General features: G+C 35.1%; 1 protein-coding gene across 3 annotated transcripts in view; it reads right to left on the reverse strand.

The window, feature by feature from the left end:
• Window positions 1-21,505, reverse strand: part of EEA1 (early endosome antigen 1) — a 165,201-nt gene that overhangs the window by 39,024 nt on the left and 104,672 nt on the right. For all 3 annotated transcript variants that reach the window (XM_021922756.2, XM_021922755.2, XM_021922754.2), the window contains 6 exons: window positions 20,127-20,465; window positions 15,937-16,086; window positions 14,202-14,321; window positions 7,133-7,336; window positions 4,068-4,268; window positions 77-190 (listed from right to left, as the gene is read on the reverse strand). In XM_021922756.2, the coding sequence (XP_021778448.1) occupies window positions 77-190; window positions 4,068-4,268; window positions 7,133-7,336; window positions 14,202-14,321; window positions 15,937-16,086; window positions 20,127-20,465 (1,128 nt within the window). The remainder of the gene's footprint in view (window positions 1-76; window positions 191-4,067; window positions 4,269-7,132; window positions 7,337-14,201; window positions 14,322-15,936; window positions 16,087-20,126; window positions 20,466-21,505) is intronic.

A 21,505-nucleotide genomic window follows, 5' to 3' on the forward strand; every position in this document is an offset into this window, starting at 1 on the left:
CTTTACATGTTTGCAATTTGTTTATCTACCAAAGCACTAGGAGATAGAGAGTATGAAATTGCATCTGTTTCCCTACCTGCTGTTTATCTTGTAATGCATTTTGAGCTGTGTCCAAATGATTCTGAAGATCAGCTCTTTGGGCAGTTTTTGCTGCTTCTGCTGATAGCAACAGTTCGGTTTTGGCTTTAATCTGTAACAAAATTTATAAATTATTTAATTTATATTTAGTTCTTGATTTCCTCTTGCTTGAATGCACACTGTTTTTGTGACTAAACAAACTATTTAAAAATTAAGTCATTCACAGAAACAAATGGATTTATATATTGAAAAATATGCATGTGAAAAATTCCCAAAATAGGAATGACAGGGGAGAAGCCTCCTAATAATGCTGGATAAACAATAAAAAGATAACCTTATATGATTCCAAAACACTTCAGTATTCCTTTGCTAAGAAACAAAAGGTACACTTTTTTTCCAGGAAAACGCCACTGTGTTTTTCAGAAGTGAATATCTGAAAGTCTACCACTATTATGATAAAGTAAATAACCATGCCCCCAAAAATGATGACTCCAAAGATAATCAAGAATTACAGAATTTAAGGACTCAGCCAGACAACTGGCACGTTGTAAAATTCAGTATTCCCTGATAACTTCTCACTTAAAGGGTTTTATTTCTGATGCTCAGTCAAAATATTAAACATTAAAAATTCAAGGCTGCCGATAAAATCAAACAAGCAAAAAGATCTATCTTGTTATCAAAAGTAACACTTTTAAGTGTTGAATACCTTTAGTACAACTCACCTCAAATACGAAAAGCAAAAAATAGGGCAGAAGCGGTAGCTCACATCTGTAATCCCAGCACTTTGGGAGGCCAAGGCAGGCAGATCACTAGGTCAAGTGATCGAGAACATCCTGGCCAACATGGTGAAACCCCGTCTCTGCTAAAAATACAAAAATTAGCTGGGCATGGTGGCACGCACCTGTAGTCCCAGCTACTCGGGAGGCTGAGGCAGGAGAATCGCTTTCACCTGGGAGGTGGAGGTTGCAGTAAGCTGAGATCACGCCACTGCACTCCAGCCCGGCAACAGAGCAAGACTCTGTCTCAGAAATAAAAAAAGAAAGAAAAGCAAAAAATAAAATATATATGTAAAAACATATATTTAAAATTAACATATTTTGAGAAAAGAGTAAAAATTGGGGGAGCATTCTTTTAGCTGGTTGACGAGAGGATCAATGAACATAAGAAATCCAAGATTTACATTGTATGGATACTTACAAGCTGAAGGAAAAATTCAAATTTTTTCTCAATATCGAAATAATTTTCACAGAAATAATAGTTACATCAAGGTGTATACATCTACATTGATTTAAAGGTGAAAACCAAAGAAATCTTCCCTTTAAACAATACATAGTAAATCTATACTGATGAATATATAGCACGGACTACAAATATATTTTTGCAGAAGTCAGCTTTATTTACATATGGCATTTCATCTATCTGAGGAGCCAAAAATTCATGAAATATTTTAACATATGATAATCACTCATGATCTTTTTTATATAGCATGCTTCAACTAATGGAATATATGTATATTCCAAAAGTTATGTAGCATACAAAGAAACTTTGGGGGAAATTAAATAATTGCTCCACTGGTTTGCCTTATTTTAGAAAGGCTTCTGATGGCGGGGGGAAATGTGGCTATTCATATAGCCAGCCCCTCTCTTTGCCCTTTTTACAGGCAATGACTAAGTACCAATTACTACAAGGCTACAATTGTTGCAACTTTTGCATTAAAGCCCTTAAAACAGTAAAAGCAGTGAAGTGCCCTCATACATGTGCATAATAATGTACCTTGATGCTGTCCTGATCATGCACACAAGGAAGTACTGTGGAACTAGGGATCAAAAGGTGTATTATAGAACTTAAAACTGAGAAACAGCTTAAAAGCCTCATTTGTATAGTTAAAGGGACACTCCAGAAAAAAACATTACCTTAACAGTTAAGCTACAGCTGGCTACAGCTAATACCCTTTGGCTAAGCACTTTCGGTTGACATTCTTTTATTAATAATATCACTTAAAGCACTAGGTTTTTCTCAGAGTCCTAATTCTCAAAAGAAAAGTAAGGCCATACATCCTACTTTATGAACTAACACTAGTTCATAAAGAAGTTAAAGTAGTTTTGAAAAAAGCCTCAAAAACTTAAAAAATATCTACAGGTAACATTTTTCAGAGTAATAGCAAAGAAGAAGTTACTGTCAAGGTGATAATGGGAGCAATGATAGTAACAAAAAAAAATGGGCTTATCTCATTGTTGGAATTAGTTCTGAAATGAATAGCAGTGGAAAGGCAATCTTTTGTAAAGGAAAGGACCCTGCAACACAGAAAGAATCACAGACTGTCCTAATACATTAGTACATTCACATTGTCACTAGACTCCCATTCCCTCCCCATTCCCCTCCCCCTTACATTGGACATCCACGTAACAGGCTATCATATAATTCATCTAGCAAATAATTTTTTAAAAAAGAAAGAAATGTATATTCTCTCCAAGTTCTAATAAGTATGCCAGTCATATTATTTTATTATATTCCTTATTTCCAGTGGAATCATTATCTTAAAGTAAAATCAAGCCTTGAACTATTTCTATAAATTTCTATTCTATATCACAGAACAAGAAATCAATAGTAAGAATGGAGAAAAAATTATGTCTTACTGCTCACCCCGTGATTGACTCATTGAGGAAGACTGCTATATAGACTTCTGAAAGAATATGGCACCACGTAGGGGAATTTTTTTTTTTTTTTAATACTTTAAGCTCTAGGGTACATGTGCATAATGTGCAGGTTTGTTACATATGTATACTTGTGCCATGTTGGTGTGCTGCACCCATCAACTCGTCAGCACCCATCAACTCGTCCTTTACATCAGGTATAACTCCCAATGCAATCCCTCCCCCCTTCCCCCTCCCCATAATAGGCTCCGGTGTGTGATGTTCCCCTTCCCCAGGCCAAGTGATCTCATTGTTCAGTTCCCACCTATGAGTGAGAACAGGCGGTGTTTGGTTTTCTGTTCTTGCAATAGTTTGCTGAGAATGATGGTTTCCAGCTGCATCCATGTCCCTACAAAGGACACAAACTCATCCTTTTTTATGGCTGCATAGTATTCCATGGTGTATATGTGCCACATTTTCTTAATCCAGTCTGTCACTGATGGACATTTGGGTTGATTCCAAGTCTTTGCTATTGTGAATAGTGCCGCAATGAACATACGTCTGCATGTGTCTTTATAGCAGCATGATTTATAATCCTTTGGGTATATACCCGTAATGGGATGGCTGGGTCATACGGTACTTCTAGTTCTAGATCCTTGAGGAATCGCCATGCTGTTTTCCATAATGGTTGAACTAGTTTACAATCCTATCAACAGTGTAAAAGTGTTCCTATTTCTCCACATCCTCTCCAGCACCTGTTGTTTCCTGACTTTTTAATGATTGCCATTCTAACTGGTGTGAGATGGTATCTCATTGTGGTTTTGATTTGCATTTCTCTGATGGCCAGTGATGATGAGCATTTTTTCATGTGTCTGTTGGCGGAATTTCTTTTTTTAATCAGAAGTCAGACTTATAAAGGAAGATTTAAAAAATCAAAGTAAAAAATATTTAACATAGAAATCTAATGGTATAATATCAAACTAATTTGAATATCAAACACAATAATGGCATGATCAAAGCAGGGAAAATCTAAAAGATTTAGTGATTTCACCAAGTGTAGCTTGAGGAGAGAGAGAGCACACCCGAGAGCAAGAGCCAGAGAGAAAGAGAGAGAGAGGGAGAGGAGAGAGGAAGAGTGAGAAGACGACGGAAGGGAGGAGGGAGAGAAAGACAGAGACGGGGAAGCAGATGAGAGAGTCAAACAGGAAAGTTCAACTAATTGTCTAGATATAGCCTTTATCTAATTCCTATTTCAAATTTTTTTCAATTAATATGCAAGGCAAAAAGAGAAACAGAATTTAAAACATTTGATGGTCTAAAACTGGTGCTTTATACAAACATTAAATTTAATATTACCTGTATGTCAAGCTGGGAGACCTTCTCCTTGCTTTCATTTAATTGACTATTTAATTCATTGACACTGGTTTCTAGAGAAAGAACACGGTCTTGTGCAGCCCTAAGATGTGCCTTCTGCTCTTGTACCTGGTCGTGCAAATTCTCCTGGGCTTGTTTATGGCTTTCTGACTGATTCTTCAGCTTCTCTGTTAGTTGAGTTACCTGTTATACAAGTAAGATTAATCATGAAGTTCACAAATGATATAACAAAAATTCAGAAACCTAAATTTAAGAGCCATGAGAATATTAAACTGCTTTATGATAGTTTATCTCAAATTTTTTCAAGTAAAATTATTCACTTTTCCAAAATATGTCAACATAGTATCTCAAATACCAAGAAATAACATTAAATTCAAAGACTGATATTCCTTTTAAAATAATCTTTATTGAGCTGTAAGTTAGATAAAATTCATTCAACTGAAGTTGTACAATTTGAGATTTGATGAATGCATACACTCATTTAACTAGCCATCACCACAATCAAGATAAAGAACATTTCCATTATTCCAGAATGTTTCCTCATGCCCTTCTGCAGTCATTCATCCCATCCCATCTCTAACTCCAGCCAATCACTGATTTGGTTAAGTAACAAGATTTCTTTATATATCTGGGCATTTCTGAATTGTCAGATACACGTATTGCAAATGTTTTCTCCCATTCTGTGTTATGGCTTTTATTTTCATAATGATATCTTTTGAAGAGCATACTTTTTAAAATTTAGATAAAATCCAAGTCATTTGACATTTCTTTGATGTACCTTGCTTTGAGTTCACCAAATTTTTTGACCATGTTTTTAATCAAAAATTACATTTTTTTCATTTGCATCCATTGAAATACAGAAAAAATCTAAAAAATTAAAATTTTTTCAGCCTTTGTTTCTATTTTCCTCCTCCCCACCCTTCTGTGACATTAATTGTAATTATGCTAGCTTACATAATACTATTCCATGGGTCACTGTTTTTCCCCAACCTTTTTTCCTTCTGTACTTCATTGAGAACAGTTTCAATTGCCCTGTCTTTTATGTTCACTGATACTGTTTTCTACTTGCTTAATCTATTAAGTACATCCAATAAAATTTTCATTTCATGTATTTTTGTTTTATCTCTAAAAGTTCAAGTTTTTTTTTTTTTTTTAAGAGACAGGGTCTCACTCTATCACCCAGGCTGGAGTGCAGTAGCACAGTGATAGCTCACTCCCGGGCTCAAGTGATCCTTTCACTTCGGCCTCTAGAGTAGCTGGGATTACAGACACAAGTTACTGCACCCAGCCATTTCCACGTCTGTCTCCATCATTATAGTTTTTTGTTTCTATCCATAAGCATATTTGAAGAGCTGTTTTAAAGTACTTGTCTGGTGACTCTATCATCTCTTACTTCAGGGTCTGTTTCCACTGAATAATTTCTCTCCTGGTCATGGCTCACATTGTTTCTGTTTCTTCACATGTGTAGTAATCTTTCACTATTTATTGTGACCACTCTCGATTCTGTTGTCTTCTTTCAAAGAATCTTTTGTCCCAGCACGTATTTAATATATTTGTGGTTCTACTTGATCCTTTTAAGGTTTTTTTTACACTCTGTAAGGTCAGGTGTATGGCAGCTTTTACTCTAGGGCTAGTTTAGCCTTACTCCTCTCCTAAGGTATGACCTCTCTGATATGTCTACTGAATACTCCAAGTGTTCAGCCACACCTTTCTTCTGATTGGCTGGAACCTGAACATCTCCCAGTCCTGTGTAAGCACTAGTAATTTTTCAGCCTGTAGCTCCTTGATAGTATTCATTGTCTGGCCTCATAGAATCCCACTTTACAAGTACAAAACTTGGCATTCAACAAAGCCTCAAGTGGATTCCTAAGCAGATTACTGAAGCTTTTTCTCTGTACTGCTCTTTCCTTTCTGGTATCCTACCCTACAAATTCAATCTGCCTTAACCTCCCTGAACTTCAGTCTCTCAATTTAATTTAATATCTCACATAGACCACTGGGCTTTCCTTAGGTTCCCCCAGGCTGTGCCACAGTCTGGAAAATGTCTCTGGATCAAAAGTTAGCGTGGTCAAAGAGTTCAGATCACTTGTTTCTCTTCTCTCAGGGATCACAGTCCTGCACTGCCTATTGCCCAATGTCTGAAAACAGTGGTTTTGTACATTTTTTCCACTTTTCTTGGTGTTTATGGTAGAAGAGCTAAATAGGTATTAACTATGCCAATATGGCCAGAAACAGATTTATTTTAATTTATTCTTTAAAATGAATGCATGGCTTCCTGACCATATTTATATGATAAGCAACGCCAAGTTGTATACAACCAAAAACTAACCTAAAGAATTCTTCAAAACTAACTTCGAAATGTGGAGGGAAATCTGTTATATTCTAATTCTAAATTTAGAAAAGTGATATGGCCTTCTGACACTTTGTTTCAAATATTTTCTCGTTTAGATAATAACTCTCTTATTACACAATTCTTCCAAAAAAGCAACTGCAAAATTCTTTTTTGTTTGAAAATGTATTTATCTAAATTTTATAAACTTTTCTTAAACTACGTTTTAATGTTGAAACATTAAGGCAACTTATCAAAATTATTATTGGCTATACATGATGCAAAGACATATACTTTATCAAAATATGTTACTATTAAGTCTGTATATTAATACACAGTAAAAACTAACACTTGATTAATATCTTCAATTTATGAATACATTTCATTATTCTTTTTTTTAAACATCACAAAATGCCATTAGGCAAGTATGCACTATTAATATTTCTGTTTTTCCAGTGAGCTAACAATGTAAAATAGTTTATTCATAGTCACACTAACTTACATCCAGGACATGAACGGAGAAATTTTCCTTTGTCAAATCATGTTACACTATAATAGTAATCTGCCTCTTAAGGTACATGAGATGCTATTTGTCAAAAAATATATAACATTTAAAATGTGCTAAAAAGAGCAAGAATGAAGAATCATTTAAATAAAGCACTTAGTAAGACTTAGACAGAAGTAAATTTTAGAAATATAATATATTTTACAAGCTTACTTGCTCCTGCAGTGTATGGTTTTTTTCTTGTAACTGGTTAAGAACAGCAGTCTCTCCTTCACCAGCCTGAATTTTTGCATAAAGATCTTCTCTTTCCTTTTCTAGTAATGAAATATTTTCTTTACTCTTCTGTAATAAAGCTTCAAGGTTCTGGATCTTTTGGTCCTTATCGCCAATTTGACGTAGAACTTGTTCCAAATCATTCTGTAAAGAATTGAAAACTACTACTTTAAGAATAGAGAACTTAAAAAGTTATTCCTCAAACATAAAATGACTAACAATAAATTATATCACTCAAATTCTCAGTCTTACATTTTCTTAAAACTATTACATTTTAACATGGTAAATTTAGTTAAGTACTTAGAACTATATATTTAATAATATAAATCTATATCATTATAAGCTAGAATTTAACAAAAAACTCTCAACCACATTTTTTTCTAACACTCTAATATGACCTCCTGCTACTACTCTTTTTCTGACCCTAATTTCAGACACATGAGACTCAATCTCACACTAGGCACACTCCCACCTCAAAGCCTTAGTGTACTAACTATTCCTTCTGCCTGGAACTCTTCCCCCACACAGTCATATAGTTTACTCCCCGTTCAAATGTTTGCTCAAACATCACCTTCTTAATTAGGACTACTCTGACCATTCCATTCAAAATTTCAGCCTTTCCAAATATTCCCTATCTTGGTTATCATATTCTTTCCATAGTGCTTACTTTCCAACACACTAAATAATTTGCTTATTTGTCATGCTGATCTGCCTCACTCCAACCACCCTCCGTTAAAAATGTATACTCTAAAAAGGATTTTTGTGTCTTAGTCATTGATATATCCAAGATATTTGACACATATATTCTAAAAAGTCGCTGAATGAATAGAAAAATAAATTATTACACTCTAAATCACATATACATGCAGGCTCACTTCAATACACTAAAAGAACTTTTCTATCGATACAGCAAGGGATCCCTCTTCTTTTACTTTCACACCACTCTGCTGACACAGACCCAGCAACCATGTGGTACTCTCATGATTTGTGCCAATATTAAAATATTTGAGATCAGTCACTTTCAAGCATACTTCTCATCCTTCTAAGTTTTGGTCAAATGACAAAAGGCAACCAAACCTCTCTGCCTCTCAGTCTCTGTTCCTGCCACCGATAGATAACTCCTCTCTCTACATTCCACTAATCTGGAATCAGAATTCCAGGCCTAAGCTTCTTTCCATAAAAGTCACTCTGAGGGAGGGGAACATCACACACCAGGGCCTGTTGGGGGTTGCGGGGCAAGGAGAGGGAGAACATTAGAGCAAATACCTAATGCATGTGGGGCTTAAAACCTAGATGACGGGTTGATGGATGCAGAAAACCACCATGGCACATGTGTAACTATGTAACAAACCTGCTCATTCTGCACAAGTATCCCAGAGCTTATAGTGTATATATAAATACCTATATCTATATCTAGAGATAGAGATAGAGATAGTAGATAGAGATATATCTACTATAGAAAGAGATAGTAGATATAGATATTTAAACATACACTTTAAGCTCTGGGATACTTGTGCAGAATGAGCAGGTTTGTTACATAGTAGATATAGACATATCTACTGCAGATAGATATAGTAGATATAGATATTTATATATATACTTTAAGCTCTGGGATACTTGTGCAGAATGAGCAGGTTTGTTACATAGTAGATATATATCTGCATATGTAGATATAGATATCTAGATATAGATGTATAGATATAGATATATAGTCACTCTGTTTCCAAGTCTTAACTGAAATTTGATTCTCCCTTTACAGATGCCAATTCTCCCTCACCCCTCACCCTGCTCTGGTCAGTAATGTCTATTCCACTGGGCAAGCAGAGGAGGGTGACCTTTTCCTGGTGTTTCACTGCCATTACTCTCTCCCTCATGTGAAAGCTTCGTGTTGCTCTGGGGAGTATGCCATTTACTTATTCTACTCTCTACTTTTTGTTGCTATCATCTATAAATCCCTACCTCATTCACTGAAGACTTGAGACCTGATTTAGTCTTTCTCTCAATCCCAATTTCTGCCAATTTCCTGGGAAATACAAAATACATAGATAATTAAGAGCATAGCCTCAACATTCATATCATCTTAATTCCTGGACCTTTACTCATTCCACATTTCACACACTCATATAGGATTTGTAACCACCTGAAATTCTTCCAGTTAGAAATTTCTAACTATCCTACTCTATGACCACAACTTAGTAGCCTTCCAATTTAATGACCTAATTTCTGTTATTCAATGTCAGAGACGTCAATTTCCTTCTAATATATTCAGCATATGCCTAGATTTTCTTCGTGAACTTCCTATATAGATATGAACTAACCTTAACTATTCTTTCAACCACATTGTCCATTTCCTTCCACCCAAAAATTTCCAAGAGCCACTCCCAAAAAAGCCCAATTCTCCATTCCTATACTTCTAAGCACTATTGGAGTAAAATCACAAAGTTCCATAGATTGGTGCTACTACAAATTTCTGGTTCTGGTTTCAACTTCCATCACAGTATATATTCAGAATTATCTTGTCAAGCTTTTTATTTGAATGAGGTCCTCACCCTCAAATATTCCCCTCAATAACTACTTAAAAGATTCCATATTATCTCTACATTCTCAATCTCTGCTTGCCTGATATTCAGCTATTACTATCTCCAACTTTATCAAGAAACATGAGATTTTCAGGAATGATCAATCTTGATTTTCAAAAAAAAATTTTATATAAAATAGTATGTGTATATATAATTATATACACATACAATTAATTAGAACTATGTTTAATAATATAAATCTATATTATTATAAACTAGAATTTAACAAGAAACCTTCAATTAACCACATTCTTTTTCCAATGCTCTAAACTCATCTCCTACTACTCTTCTTCTGATCCATGAGACATATATAGATATACATATAACAATATATACATATATTTATATATATAGATATATGGAGCTATGTATATATGCCCCACTCCATATTTACCTCCTTTCCTCAAGCTTCAGTGGATGAGTTTAATTTCACCCTCCCCCAGTGTATCAGTAACATCGTAGCTTCTTAACAATACCTTATTCCCTCAGCTGCTTCTCCCCCAATATCCTTAATAACTCCCTCCCTATGAATCCCTTTGTCCTAGACTATAGACATGTCCAGGTCTCTCTTATTCTCAAAAACACTCCCCAGGACACATCCCCCTCCAGTTTCTGATCAGTCTTTAAACAATTTACATCGACATTTCAAAAAATAATTTATATTTACATTCCTAATTTCCTCATCTCTCATTTACTCATTAATCGACAATCAGATTTTCACCTCTATTACTTTACTGAAATTATGTTTAGCAACATTATCAATTTACTTAATTGCTTAATCTAATTGGTATTTTTCATTTATCATACTGAGCATCGCCACCACACAAACCCACATTTGAAGGTGCTGATTACCCCTAACTTTCGACCCTTCCTATTCCTTTGGCTTCCACTCTGCAGGTTCTTCTTAATTACTCTGACCACTCTCACTCTTCCTGGGGCTGCTCTTCTTCTAACTAGTCATCCCTTAAAGGGCTGGTGTTTCTCAGAAGTCTTATGTTACCAATTATCTACTTTTCTCACTATATTCTCTCTTCTGGCTGATCACATCTACTCTAATAGTTCCATTTACTTCATATATTCTGATGTCTCTCTCGGTTAACATATATAACACGATTCCCTCCTCCAAGCTTTAAATATTAAATATATTGCACTGGTGCCTCAAGACACGTCCTAAACTGAACACATCGCATTGCCTTATGAGATGGCCATTTGTATCACATTCACTAACACAGCTGATGACACCTCCATTTACCATGCACCCAACGCTACCAACCTGGAAGTCACACCCCTTCTCCCTCATCCCTTTTATCTATTAAGTCAACCAGTGCTGTTCATTTATTTTTACCTTATAAGTATTTCTCACATTTGTCCCTATGACTTCAACAACTGCTTGAACTAAGACCAGTATTATTTTTCATCTGAACTGCTGCATATATTAGTCTTTTAATTCATTTCATTCCAGAATATTCCCACCCAAATCCATCTTGCACACATCAACAAGAATAATCTATTTAAAAAGCAAATCTGACTATGGCAATTCTTTCTTAAGACCTTCAATACCTTTCCATCTTCAAAATCTTTCCATCTTGAAATACAAATGTCACATGAGATCTTCTATAAACTTACCCATATCTAATGCTCTGACTTCTTAAGTAATCTCTAACTTACACTTCAAGGTACAGCAAAACCTAAGAGCTTAGTTCACACTAGCTTCAGTATCCTTCATCCTTGTAAATTCTATCTGGAGTAAACTTCTCACTACCACTATCTCTGCATCCCAGAAATATCTACTCATCCTTTGTGCTTAGATTGTCACTTTTAAAAAGTTTTTCACAGCTGCTCTTTTCCAGACTCTGTTTGGGTTAGGTAACTATTCTCTATGCTACCATAGTAATTTTATATACATATACACACCTAGAACTAGACTCATTACATGTCTTTCGTTAGTTGTGAGGACTTTTCATGTTTCCGTAATGAGGGACTTTGCCTGGCCCGTCTTTCATCCTTTCTGTATTCCTCCCCAGGGAATAAGAATTTAAACTTACTGGACAGTGCAGAATAAGGAACAAATAACCATGTTCAATTGAGTCCCTGCTGTTCCCTCAGTCTGACAGACAACCTGTCTGCAAAACGGTGAAAGGCTGCCATTTCTAGCTTTGTGGTTAAACTAATAAAGTTAATTCTGGGTGCAGTATAAGAAAGCCCACTTCGCTGCTGACTTATACCAAATTCTTCACACTTGCTTTACTATTGCCATTGCTTCCTTGACCTTTACAATAAAGCTCCTAGAGTTATCTATATTCACTCTATCAAACTTTTTTCTTTCCATTCTCTCTTGAACCCTCCCCAATCAGGTTTTTGTCTCACTTCTTTATGCAAATCACCCTAATCAAGGTCATCGATGACCTCCATATTGCCAAATCCAGTGGGATTCTCCATCTTCATTTTGTCTGGTCTCCATCCTTCTAAATGCTCAGAATAAAATCCTTGGAGTCATCCTTAAGTTCTCTCTGAATACTTTACAATAAATCAGTCAGCTTTACCTTTAAAGCAAAACTAGAATCTGACTTCTCACTACCACTCTAATCCAAGCTACATCATTTCTTATCTGGATTATTGTAGTAGCCTTTTAGCTAATTTCTATGCTTCTACTTATGTACCTGTACAGTCTACTCTCAATACATCAGCCAGAATAATTCTGTGAAATCATAAGTCAAATTGTATCACTGCTTTGCTCAGAACCCTCCAATGGTTTCTCATCTTAACTCAAAGTAAAATAAAGTCCTTAAAATTACCTATGAGGCACTAGAGGTTCTGATATCCTGTGAGCTCTATGACCTGCCCTTTTTAACTCTTCTAACACTCTCCCACTCCAGCCCTGACTTCCTGTTATTCTTGAGACATGCTCCTGCCTCTGCACCATTTAACGTACTAATGTTCTTCTCTCTGAATCACAGGCTTCTCCTTCCTTCAGGTCTTTCATCTTTTCAAAGAGGCCTAACACCGCAGTCCCAACTTTGGTCACCCCAAAACACTTCCAACTCCCCATCCCTCCTTCCTTCATCTTTATAGCACTTATCACCATTTAACATGCTATATATTTTGCCTATTTACCTTGGTTATCGTTGCCTCTCTCACTAAGCTCCATGAGAGCAGACATTTTTGTCTGTTTTGTTCACTGCTAAGTTCACAAAATCAGTTCCTTGGCTGACAGTAGAGGTTAATAAATGTTTTTTGACTAACTGAATAAAAGAACAAATAAATGAATCCAGTATTTTGATCTCTATTCATCTGACTCCCAGGCCACTCTCCAAGCTCAGAAGAGAAAGGCATATTATTTATTGCCTCCCTCAAACTACAATATTGTTTCTACATACATGTCATTAGATTGCCATCTCCTAGAGGGCAAGCACTCTGTCTATTCACAGTGCTGAGCACAGTGAAACGCCGGGCACAGTGGATCACGTCTGTAATCCCAGCACTTTGGGAGGCAGAGGCGGGCGGATCACGAGGTCAGGAGATCGAGACCATCCTGGTGAAACCCCGTCTCCACTAAAAACACAAAAAATTAGCCGGGTGCAGTGGTGGGCGCCTGCAGTCCCAGCTACTCGGGAGGCTGAGGCAGGAGAATGGTGTGAACCCGGGAGGCGGAGCTTGCAGTGAGCAGAGATAGCGCCACTGCACTCCAGCTCCAGCCTGGGCGAAACAGCGAGACTTGGCCTCAAAAAAAAAAAAAAATAATAATAATAATTAAAACATATCAAAGTCAAATTCATTTCAACATTTGGACAATCTCCCCTTACCATAACAAAATGAAAACTTCTTTCAATATTCTAAGCTACGCTGCAGACTTTGTATAAATTTAACCCAAACAATTATATTTTCTACACCTACAATTCCAATGTTCAGATGATGGTTATAAAGCAGGAAAAGAAATGACCAACAAATACTAAATTCTACTGAAGGAAATACAAAATATTCTTCCTTACTGGGCTAACGATGCCAGAAAATTTTATTCGAACATTTTTGATTTTCCAAATATTGTATTTTAATCAATAAGAAACAATAATGAATAAATTATTTATAAGTAATTTAAATAAATTTATTTAACTAAACATATTTAATAGATAAATCTAATAAATTTATTAAATTAATATATAAAATGTAATAAATACATAATAAATTTGTTTATAATTAATATTTTACACTAAGTTGGAAAAACGTTTCAACATAGTAATCAAAAGCAAAAGAATTTTCTGATTATCCAGACTTCAAAATTATCAAAATCCCTCACAATCAAGTATTTTGTATTTTCTAGTTTTACCACAACAAAAGGATAATGATTTGGATTAATTTTATTTTTTCTCTTATATTCTATGTAATGGTAATTAATTTTTGTTTACAAGGCTAATAACGCAACTAATGTTTACCTGAGCTTCTCGAAGTTTTGCCGTGGTGCTTTGCTGAAGAGCCTGTTGTTCTTGATGCTGTTGCTTTGTTTTATCTAATTGATGCTGCAGTTCTGTAGAATTTGTAACTTTTTCCTTCAACTTAAAAAAACGCAGATTGTCAATTGAGAACTTAAAGGCATAATGCTATCATTCATAAGTATCTGGCATTACTTCAATTCTGAAGTCTGAACAGAACAATAAATTCAGGTAATATATAAGATAAACTTTAACAGCGGCACCTTGGCTGGGCACAGTGGCTCACACCTGTAATCCCAACACTTTGGGAGGACAAGGCGAGTGGATCACAAGGTCAGGAGTTCAAAACCAGCCTGGCCAATATGGTGAAACCCCATCTCTACTAAAAAAAGAAAAAAAAACTACAAAAATTAGCCAGGTGTGGTGGCAGGCACCTGTAGTCCCAGCTACTCGGGAGGCTGAGGCAGGAGAATCACTTGAACCCGAGAGGCGGAGGTCACAGTGAGCCGAGATTGCACCATTGCACTCCAGCCTGGGCGACAGAAAGAGACTGTCTCAAAAAAAAAAAAAAAAAAAAAAAGCAGTACCTCATTACTTATAGAATCTTAATCTCATGTTAAAGAAACTATTTTCTATAAATAGGCTTATCCTAAAAGAACTTTCTCCGGGCTGGCATTTAGTTTATTAATTTTTTTGTAAACTAGTATGATCAAGGAATTACATATAAATTTGTAACAATAATTTAAACCACATATCAGTATTTCTTTTATTTTTTTTCTTAATAGTCGTAATTATCACTTATTGGAAAAGAATATGATCATTTACCACATCTAAGATTTTAGGTCTAGAAGAAAATCTATTGCTGAAGCTGCAGATTTTATTGTAGAATATGTGTTTAATTCTGGCCAGGCATGGTGGCTCACACCCGTAATCTCAGCACCTTGGGAGGCTGAGGCAGGCAAATCACTTGAGGTCAGGAGTTCAAGACCAGCCTGGTCAACATGGTAAAACTCCATCTCTACCAAAAAATACAGATATTAGCCGGGCGTAGTGGCGCACATCTGTAGTCCCTATCGGGGAGACTGGGGCGGGATAATTGCTTGACCCCAAGAGGCGGACGTTGCAGTGAGCCGAGATCGTGCCACTACACTCCAGCCAGGGTGACAGAGTGAGACCCTGTCTCAAAAACAAATAAAATTAAATTAAAAATTAAAAACTTAAAACTAAAAAATAATGTGTTTAATTGCAATAAAGATGTAATTTAATAACTTTTACTTTATATTACAGGCATCATTTATAGCAACTGCAAGTCTAATGAGGGACAGATTCAAATACATGCTTGATTTTTAAAAGCAAAAATCCTTAAGTGGAAACTCAAAGTTTATATATACCAACTACATGTCATTAATGATCTTTACCAACAATTCATAGTTAACTGTTTCATTAGGAAGTAGTCCTTCCTGAGTAGGAAGACTCTAGCAGCCTGATGGGTTCACCCCCAGAATTTTTCCTGCCTAAAGCTGAAAGAGTAAGTTTTCTTTCTGCATTTTTGTTGAGAACTTTAGGGAATACAATTACAACAAAATGACTTAATGTAGTTAATAAGCAGGATGTTGCTACTGGAGAGTAATAAATTTGCACTTTACTTAAAGTCCAATTAAAGCTCTGACAATTAACAGATTGATGAATCATAATCATGTTAAAGATACCTCAAGCCTATCAATAAATGCTAGCTTACCTGCTCTTCTAACCGAGAAAGTTTGAGTTGTAAATCAGCCACTTGTTGTTCTTTATCCATCAACTTTTCACTTGAAAGCTGTCTCTGTTCCTTCAGCCTACCATGAGCTTCCCCTAGTTGGCGCTCTGTCTCCAAAAGTTTGCTATGTAACTTTAAAAAAAGAAAAAAAATGTATGTACATATGTATAAACACACACACACGACCACCTACTTTCCAAACAATGTTTTACCTTTCACCAAAATAAGTACAATATCTTAATTTTCATGATACTTTGGGGAAACCTAAGATTTTATATAGTAATTTTAACTGCAACTGAATTTTAATAATATATTATAATGACTCACATACAATTACGGTTAAACATCACAATTTTTGTTTTTGTGTTATGTTACTGCTCTCTTAAAACAAATGCAGGCTCTTGTTTGGAGATAAGTGTTGGAATTTTCAGAAACCTAAAAGAATAAAATACAACTTAAAAATTAAGACACTTAGTACACACTCAGATCTATTCTACAGTACTGTTTAAAATTCCACAGTGATTCTTGTTGGTTTTCCATAGCCAAGAACTACTACAGTTAACGTTTTATATTTGGGTATTGGATACTGCCCAGTGCATTCCCAAGTCCTCATATTGGCACATAATTTCTAAATAAAATAGAGGAAATGATCATATATATATATATAGTGACCTTCATTCATTAACTTTACAAATGCCACCCAATTAAAACTAAGGCAGTTAAGAACCATCACGAGTAGTCCACCCCTGTTATACATACTCTATCTATCCTAACAGCGAATCAGTGTCCCTTCCTGCCTCTTACAACACTTTCCTGCCACTAGTTTGCTCTCACTAATCCCTCTGGCTGGAAGACACATCTGCTTTCAAACTGCCACCTGTCAAAACCTATATGATATTCCTAATTCCAAGTACCACCTCTCCCTAATACAAAGATTTCCTGATCACATAATTGGATAAAAAATTACAACAGCTGAAGTACTACAGGGGGGAACAGAAGAAAGAAACTCTTCCAATTTCCCATAATATATGGAATCCTTTTATTATAATTCTCATAATCTTTAGTATGATCTATAGTACTTGCCTTATCCTCTCCGTAAGATTTACATAATTATTAAAAGTAGGTACTGTTTCTTATTCATTTCTGTATCCCCTAGTAAATGAGGCATGTGTCTTTTAGAAAGCATAAATGCGGCCAGGCACAGTGGCTTATGCCTGTAATCCCAGCTACTCAGGAGGCTGAGGCAGGAGAATTGCTTGAATCTGGGAAGCAGAGGTTGCAGTGAGCTGAAATCTTGCCACTGCACTCCAGCAGAGACAAAGCGAGATTCCATCTCAAAAAAGAAAAAGAAAAAGGAAAAAAGAAAGCATAAATGCTAAATTTGTTTATCTGAACTAAAACTCAAATATATGTTAGTTTAAGTTATTCATTGATATCGCCATGGCTCAGTTTCCTTCCATTATGAATGCTTACATTTATTCATTCATTCACTCACTAAAACATAAGCAGATTAACAATCAAAATGCTGAGTGGACACAGTGGCTCACACCTGTAATCCTAGCACTTTGGGAGGCTGAGGAAGGTGGATTGCCTGAGCTCAGGAGTTCGAGACCAGCCTGGGCAACATGGTGAAACCCCGTATCTACTAAAACACAAAAAATCAGTTGGGTGTGGTAGCATACGCCTGAAGTCCCAGCTACTCAGGAGGCTGAGGCACGAGAACTGCTTGGACCCGGAAGATGCAGGCTGTAATGAGCCGAGATCATGCCACTGCACTCCAGCTTGGGTGACAAAGTGAAACCCTGTCTTCAAAAAAAAAACAAACAAAACAACAACAACAAAAACCAAGCAAAATGCCAGGTAGTAAAAATAAAAAATGAATAAGACATGGTCTTTGCACCCAAAGAGTTCAGAGTCTAGTAAAGAAAGACATAAATTATGATAATAAACTATATTATGGTATAAGTAAAATATTAAAGATATGTACATGCTTAAGCTATCTTGAGTGTGGGGAAGCAGTGGCATGTTTAGAAAGGATTTCTAGGGAGAGTGCTGGGAGGGGGGCGAGTGAGGGTTGAAAAATTACCTGTTGGGTACAATGGTTACTATATGGGCAACGGGTACACTAACAGTCCAGACTTCACCATTACATAATATATACATGCAAGAAATCTGCACTTGTACCCCCTAAATGTATTTCTTAAATTTTTTCAAATCTTTAACTTCTATTTTAGGTTCAGGGGTACATGTGCAGGTTTGTTATATAGGTAAATTACATGTCACAGAGGTTTGGTGTACAGGTTATTTCATTACCTAGGTAATAAACACAGTACCCAATAGGTAGTTTTTCGATCCTCACCCTCCTCCCACCTTCCACCCTCAAGCAGGCCTGGCCATCTGTTATTCCCTTCTTTGTGTCCATATGTACTTAATATTTAGCTTCCACTTTTAAGAGAGAACATGTAGTATTTGATTTTCTGTTCCTGTATTAGTTCACTTAGGACAATGGCCTCCAACTCCATCCACGTTGCTATAAAGAACATGATCTTGTTCTTTAAAAAAAAAATTATAAAAAGTGACAAGTGAAGTAAATAGTATCTATCAAGGTGAAGAAGAATAAAAAGAATATTTCAGGTCAAGAAGGCAGACTGAATGATACAACAAAACAAGACACAGCACAACATATAGGAAAAAACTAAAGACACTTCCGTATTCTTGCAGTGAAGAATAAGGAAAAGAAGGGTAAATTGCTGAGGAGGAAGGCCAACAAGACCACTATGGATACTGCATGTCATAACAAGGGACCTCAACTTAATCCATTAGGTCATAAAGAGTTATTAACGGGCTTAAAGCATGGTTGGAACATGGTAAGATTTGCCTTTAATATAGGTTACTCTGATGCCTATACAAAGGATCAGTTTGTCAGGGGCAAGTAGGAAGGCAGATCAGTTTGCAGTTGTTAGAGTGGTTTAAGAGTGAAACAAGGAGGACAGGGCTAGCAGAAACAGGGAAGGAGAACACATGTTACAGAAATATTTTTAACTCTTCTGATTCACTGTATCATGGAACTCACAGTCCAAACTCAAAAATTAGTATTAGCATATGTGAAGTGCTTACTCTAATTTCTGAAATATAACTGAAGCTCATTAAATTACTAACATAATCATTATTATTATTATTACTAAAGGATAGAAAGCCATGAAAATTATTAATTATAGTAAAATAAAGTATCACTGTCATTTTAGAAAAACAGCTGAACATTATCAAAAAAGTAGCTGAGGACTTGAATATCCCCCAATTTCCATTTTCAACCAATTTTCAATGTTACCTAAAGCAATAATTAGAACACAGGCATTAAAAAATTAAGTTAATGGCAAAGTCAAACTTGTATTAAACTTCATCTGATAGCCACTAAATTATTAACCTATACAAAATAGTTTGTGCCTTTAAGCTAGATTAACCTATACAAAATACTTTTGTATAGGTAAATAATATAGTTCAAAATATAAGCCATATAGGTAAATAATATATGAATTATATATATCAATATATGACATGAATATCATATGACATATTGTATATATATACACTATATAAATATATATATTCACAAATATATACTATATATTATATATTTTATATATATGTAATTCATGTATTATTTACCTATAGAAAATAGCTGCAGCATTAGGGCTGATTTACTTTCTATGAAATATCTAATTTTTATTTATTTTCAAAAAAACTTTTCCCTAAAACACATGATTTTTAAAAAATAATCTGTATGCTGCTTGTTTTATAATAATGATGCTTTTAAAATTTTGTAACAAAAAAGTTTCAAATGAAAGAATGGTCAACAATTTAAATTAATTATAATAGCTAAAACCTAGTGAGTACCTACATGCCCCAGGTACCATCCTAAGCAATTTATAATATCAATTCATAAACAATTCCCCACAAAGCTGTAAAATGGATATTATAATTTTTTTTCTTAAGGGAAACGGAAATTAAAAGAAATGAGATCTGACAACACTACAGGATATAAAAGTTAAGAATTAATCTTTTAAAATGGCAATATTTTTTCAACATGAACTATATTAGGATCAAATAACCATCAAGTACATGAAGAAGAAACCAGAGGGAGAATTACAATAAATAAAATTAACAGCTCTTACTTGATTAATTTCACTTTGGAGTTGTAACCCATGCTGCTCCTTTTCTTCTCTCTGTTGTTGTAGCTGCTTAAACTCCGCCTTTAGATGCTGGTACTTGGTCTCTACCTCAGATAATTCTTCTTTGAGCTTTTGAGTAGCTTCTCCTTTTTCACTTAGTTCTGCATGTATTCTATGCAGTGAGGTTTCAGATGCAGACAATCTTGACTGAAGCTGCTGACAATCTAGGTCTTTTTGATGAAGGGTTGCCTGAATATTCTTTTTACTCACAGATTCTTCATTATGTTTCTCCTCTAACTTAGTATAGTCTTGTTCTTTTTTCAGCAAGTTTTCTGTCAAGGTCTAAAATATCAATTTAACAATTTATTTCCTTTTCTAATATTTTAAATTACTGCAATTATTCGAACAATCTTTGGAGCAGTACTGTCTCCTAGTATACATTTTAGTCAATATTAAAATATAAAACAGTGACAATGTTCTAGTCAAGAATTAAATCATTACATACTAACTTGTGATTTCAGTATTGGTCCACTTGACTAAACTCTACTAATACAACTTAAGAATTGCCAAGCAAGTGTTGACATAAAATAAAAATAATAAAATCTACTGGATTTTTTAGGGTATGTGACATATTTATATTCTTCCATTTGAGTTAAAAATTGAAAACTACCTTTCTACCAACAAATTATTTTGAGTAACAATATACTATGCAAACTTTGATTTTTCACTGTGCAGTTTCATAGTTGGTAAGAGCTTTAGCGCAGCAGTATCATCCACTGTTCTAACGCACCTAACCTATTGATTGCATCGTTTTATGCTCTTCTTGTTAAAGACCAAGTTTTAGAGTCACAAGCTAAGACTAATTCAAATTTTTTTCTAGGTGTATTAAAAAATGATCTAAAGCTATCACTCACCTGCCTTAAATTTTGTCATTTTACTCAGTGCTATCAAGTATAAAACATAAAAATAACACTTCTAATCAAAGACCTGGAACAACCAACCTAATCTAATGTCAAAGCCTAGTCTCAGTGGGGTTGTAAAAATTAACACTAAACTTTAAAGTAAACATATTTAAGCATAAAATATGGATCAGAATTTTAACTAAATTCTGTAAGACATCCAGCCAGGATAAGAAGCTATTGTAAGTACGTGGTGAGTCAGTTAGTGGACCTTTAGTGTACAAACTAATATGCAGTGTGCTGGAAGGGGATGATACTGAAATAGGAGAGACCAATCAAAGCCTTCATACCTTAAACAGAATATACTCTAAATGAAATCACACAACAAAACAACAACAACAAAAAAAAAACCTTTCTAAGAAAGTTAAAACATAATGCACGAGTCAGAATTGACTAATAGAAAAGTGTGTCAAATTTCTTAAG

Source organism: Papio anubis, chromosome 9 (genome assembly GCF_008728515.1).
Source record: "Papio anubis isolate 15944 chromosome 9, Panubis1.0, whole genome shotgun sequence".
NCBI classification, from domain to species: Eukaryota; Metazoa; Chordata; class Mammalia; order Primates; family Cercopithecidae; genus Papio; species Papio anubis.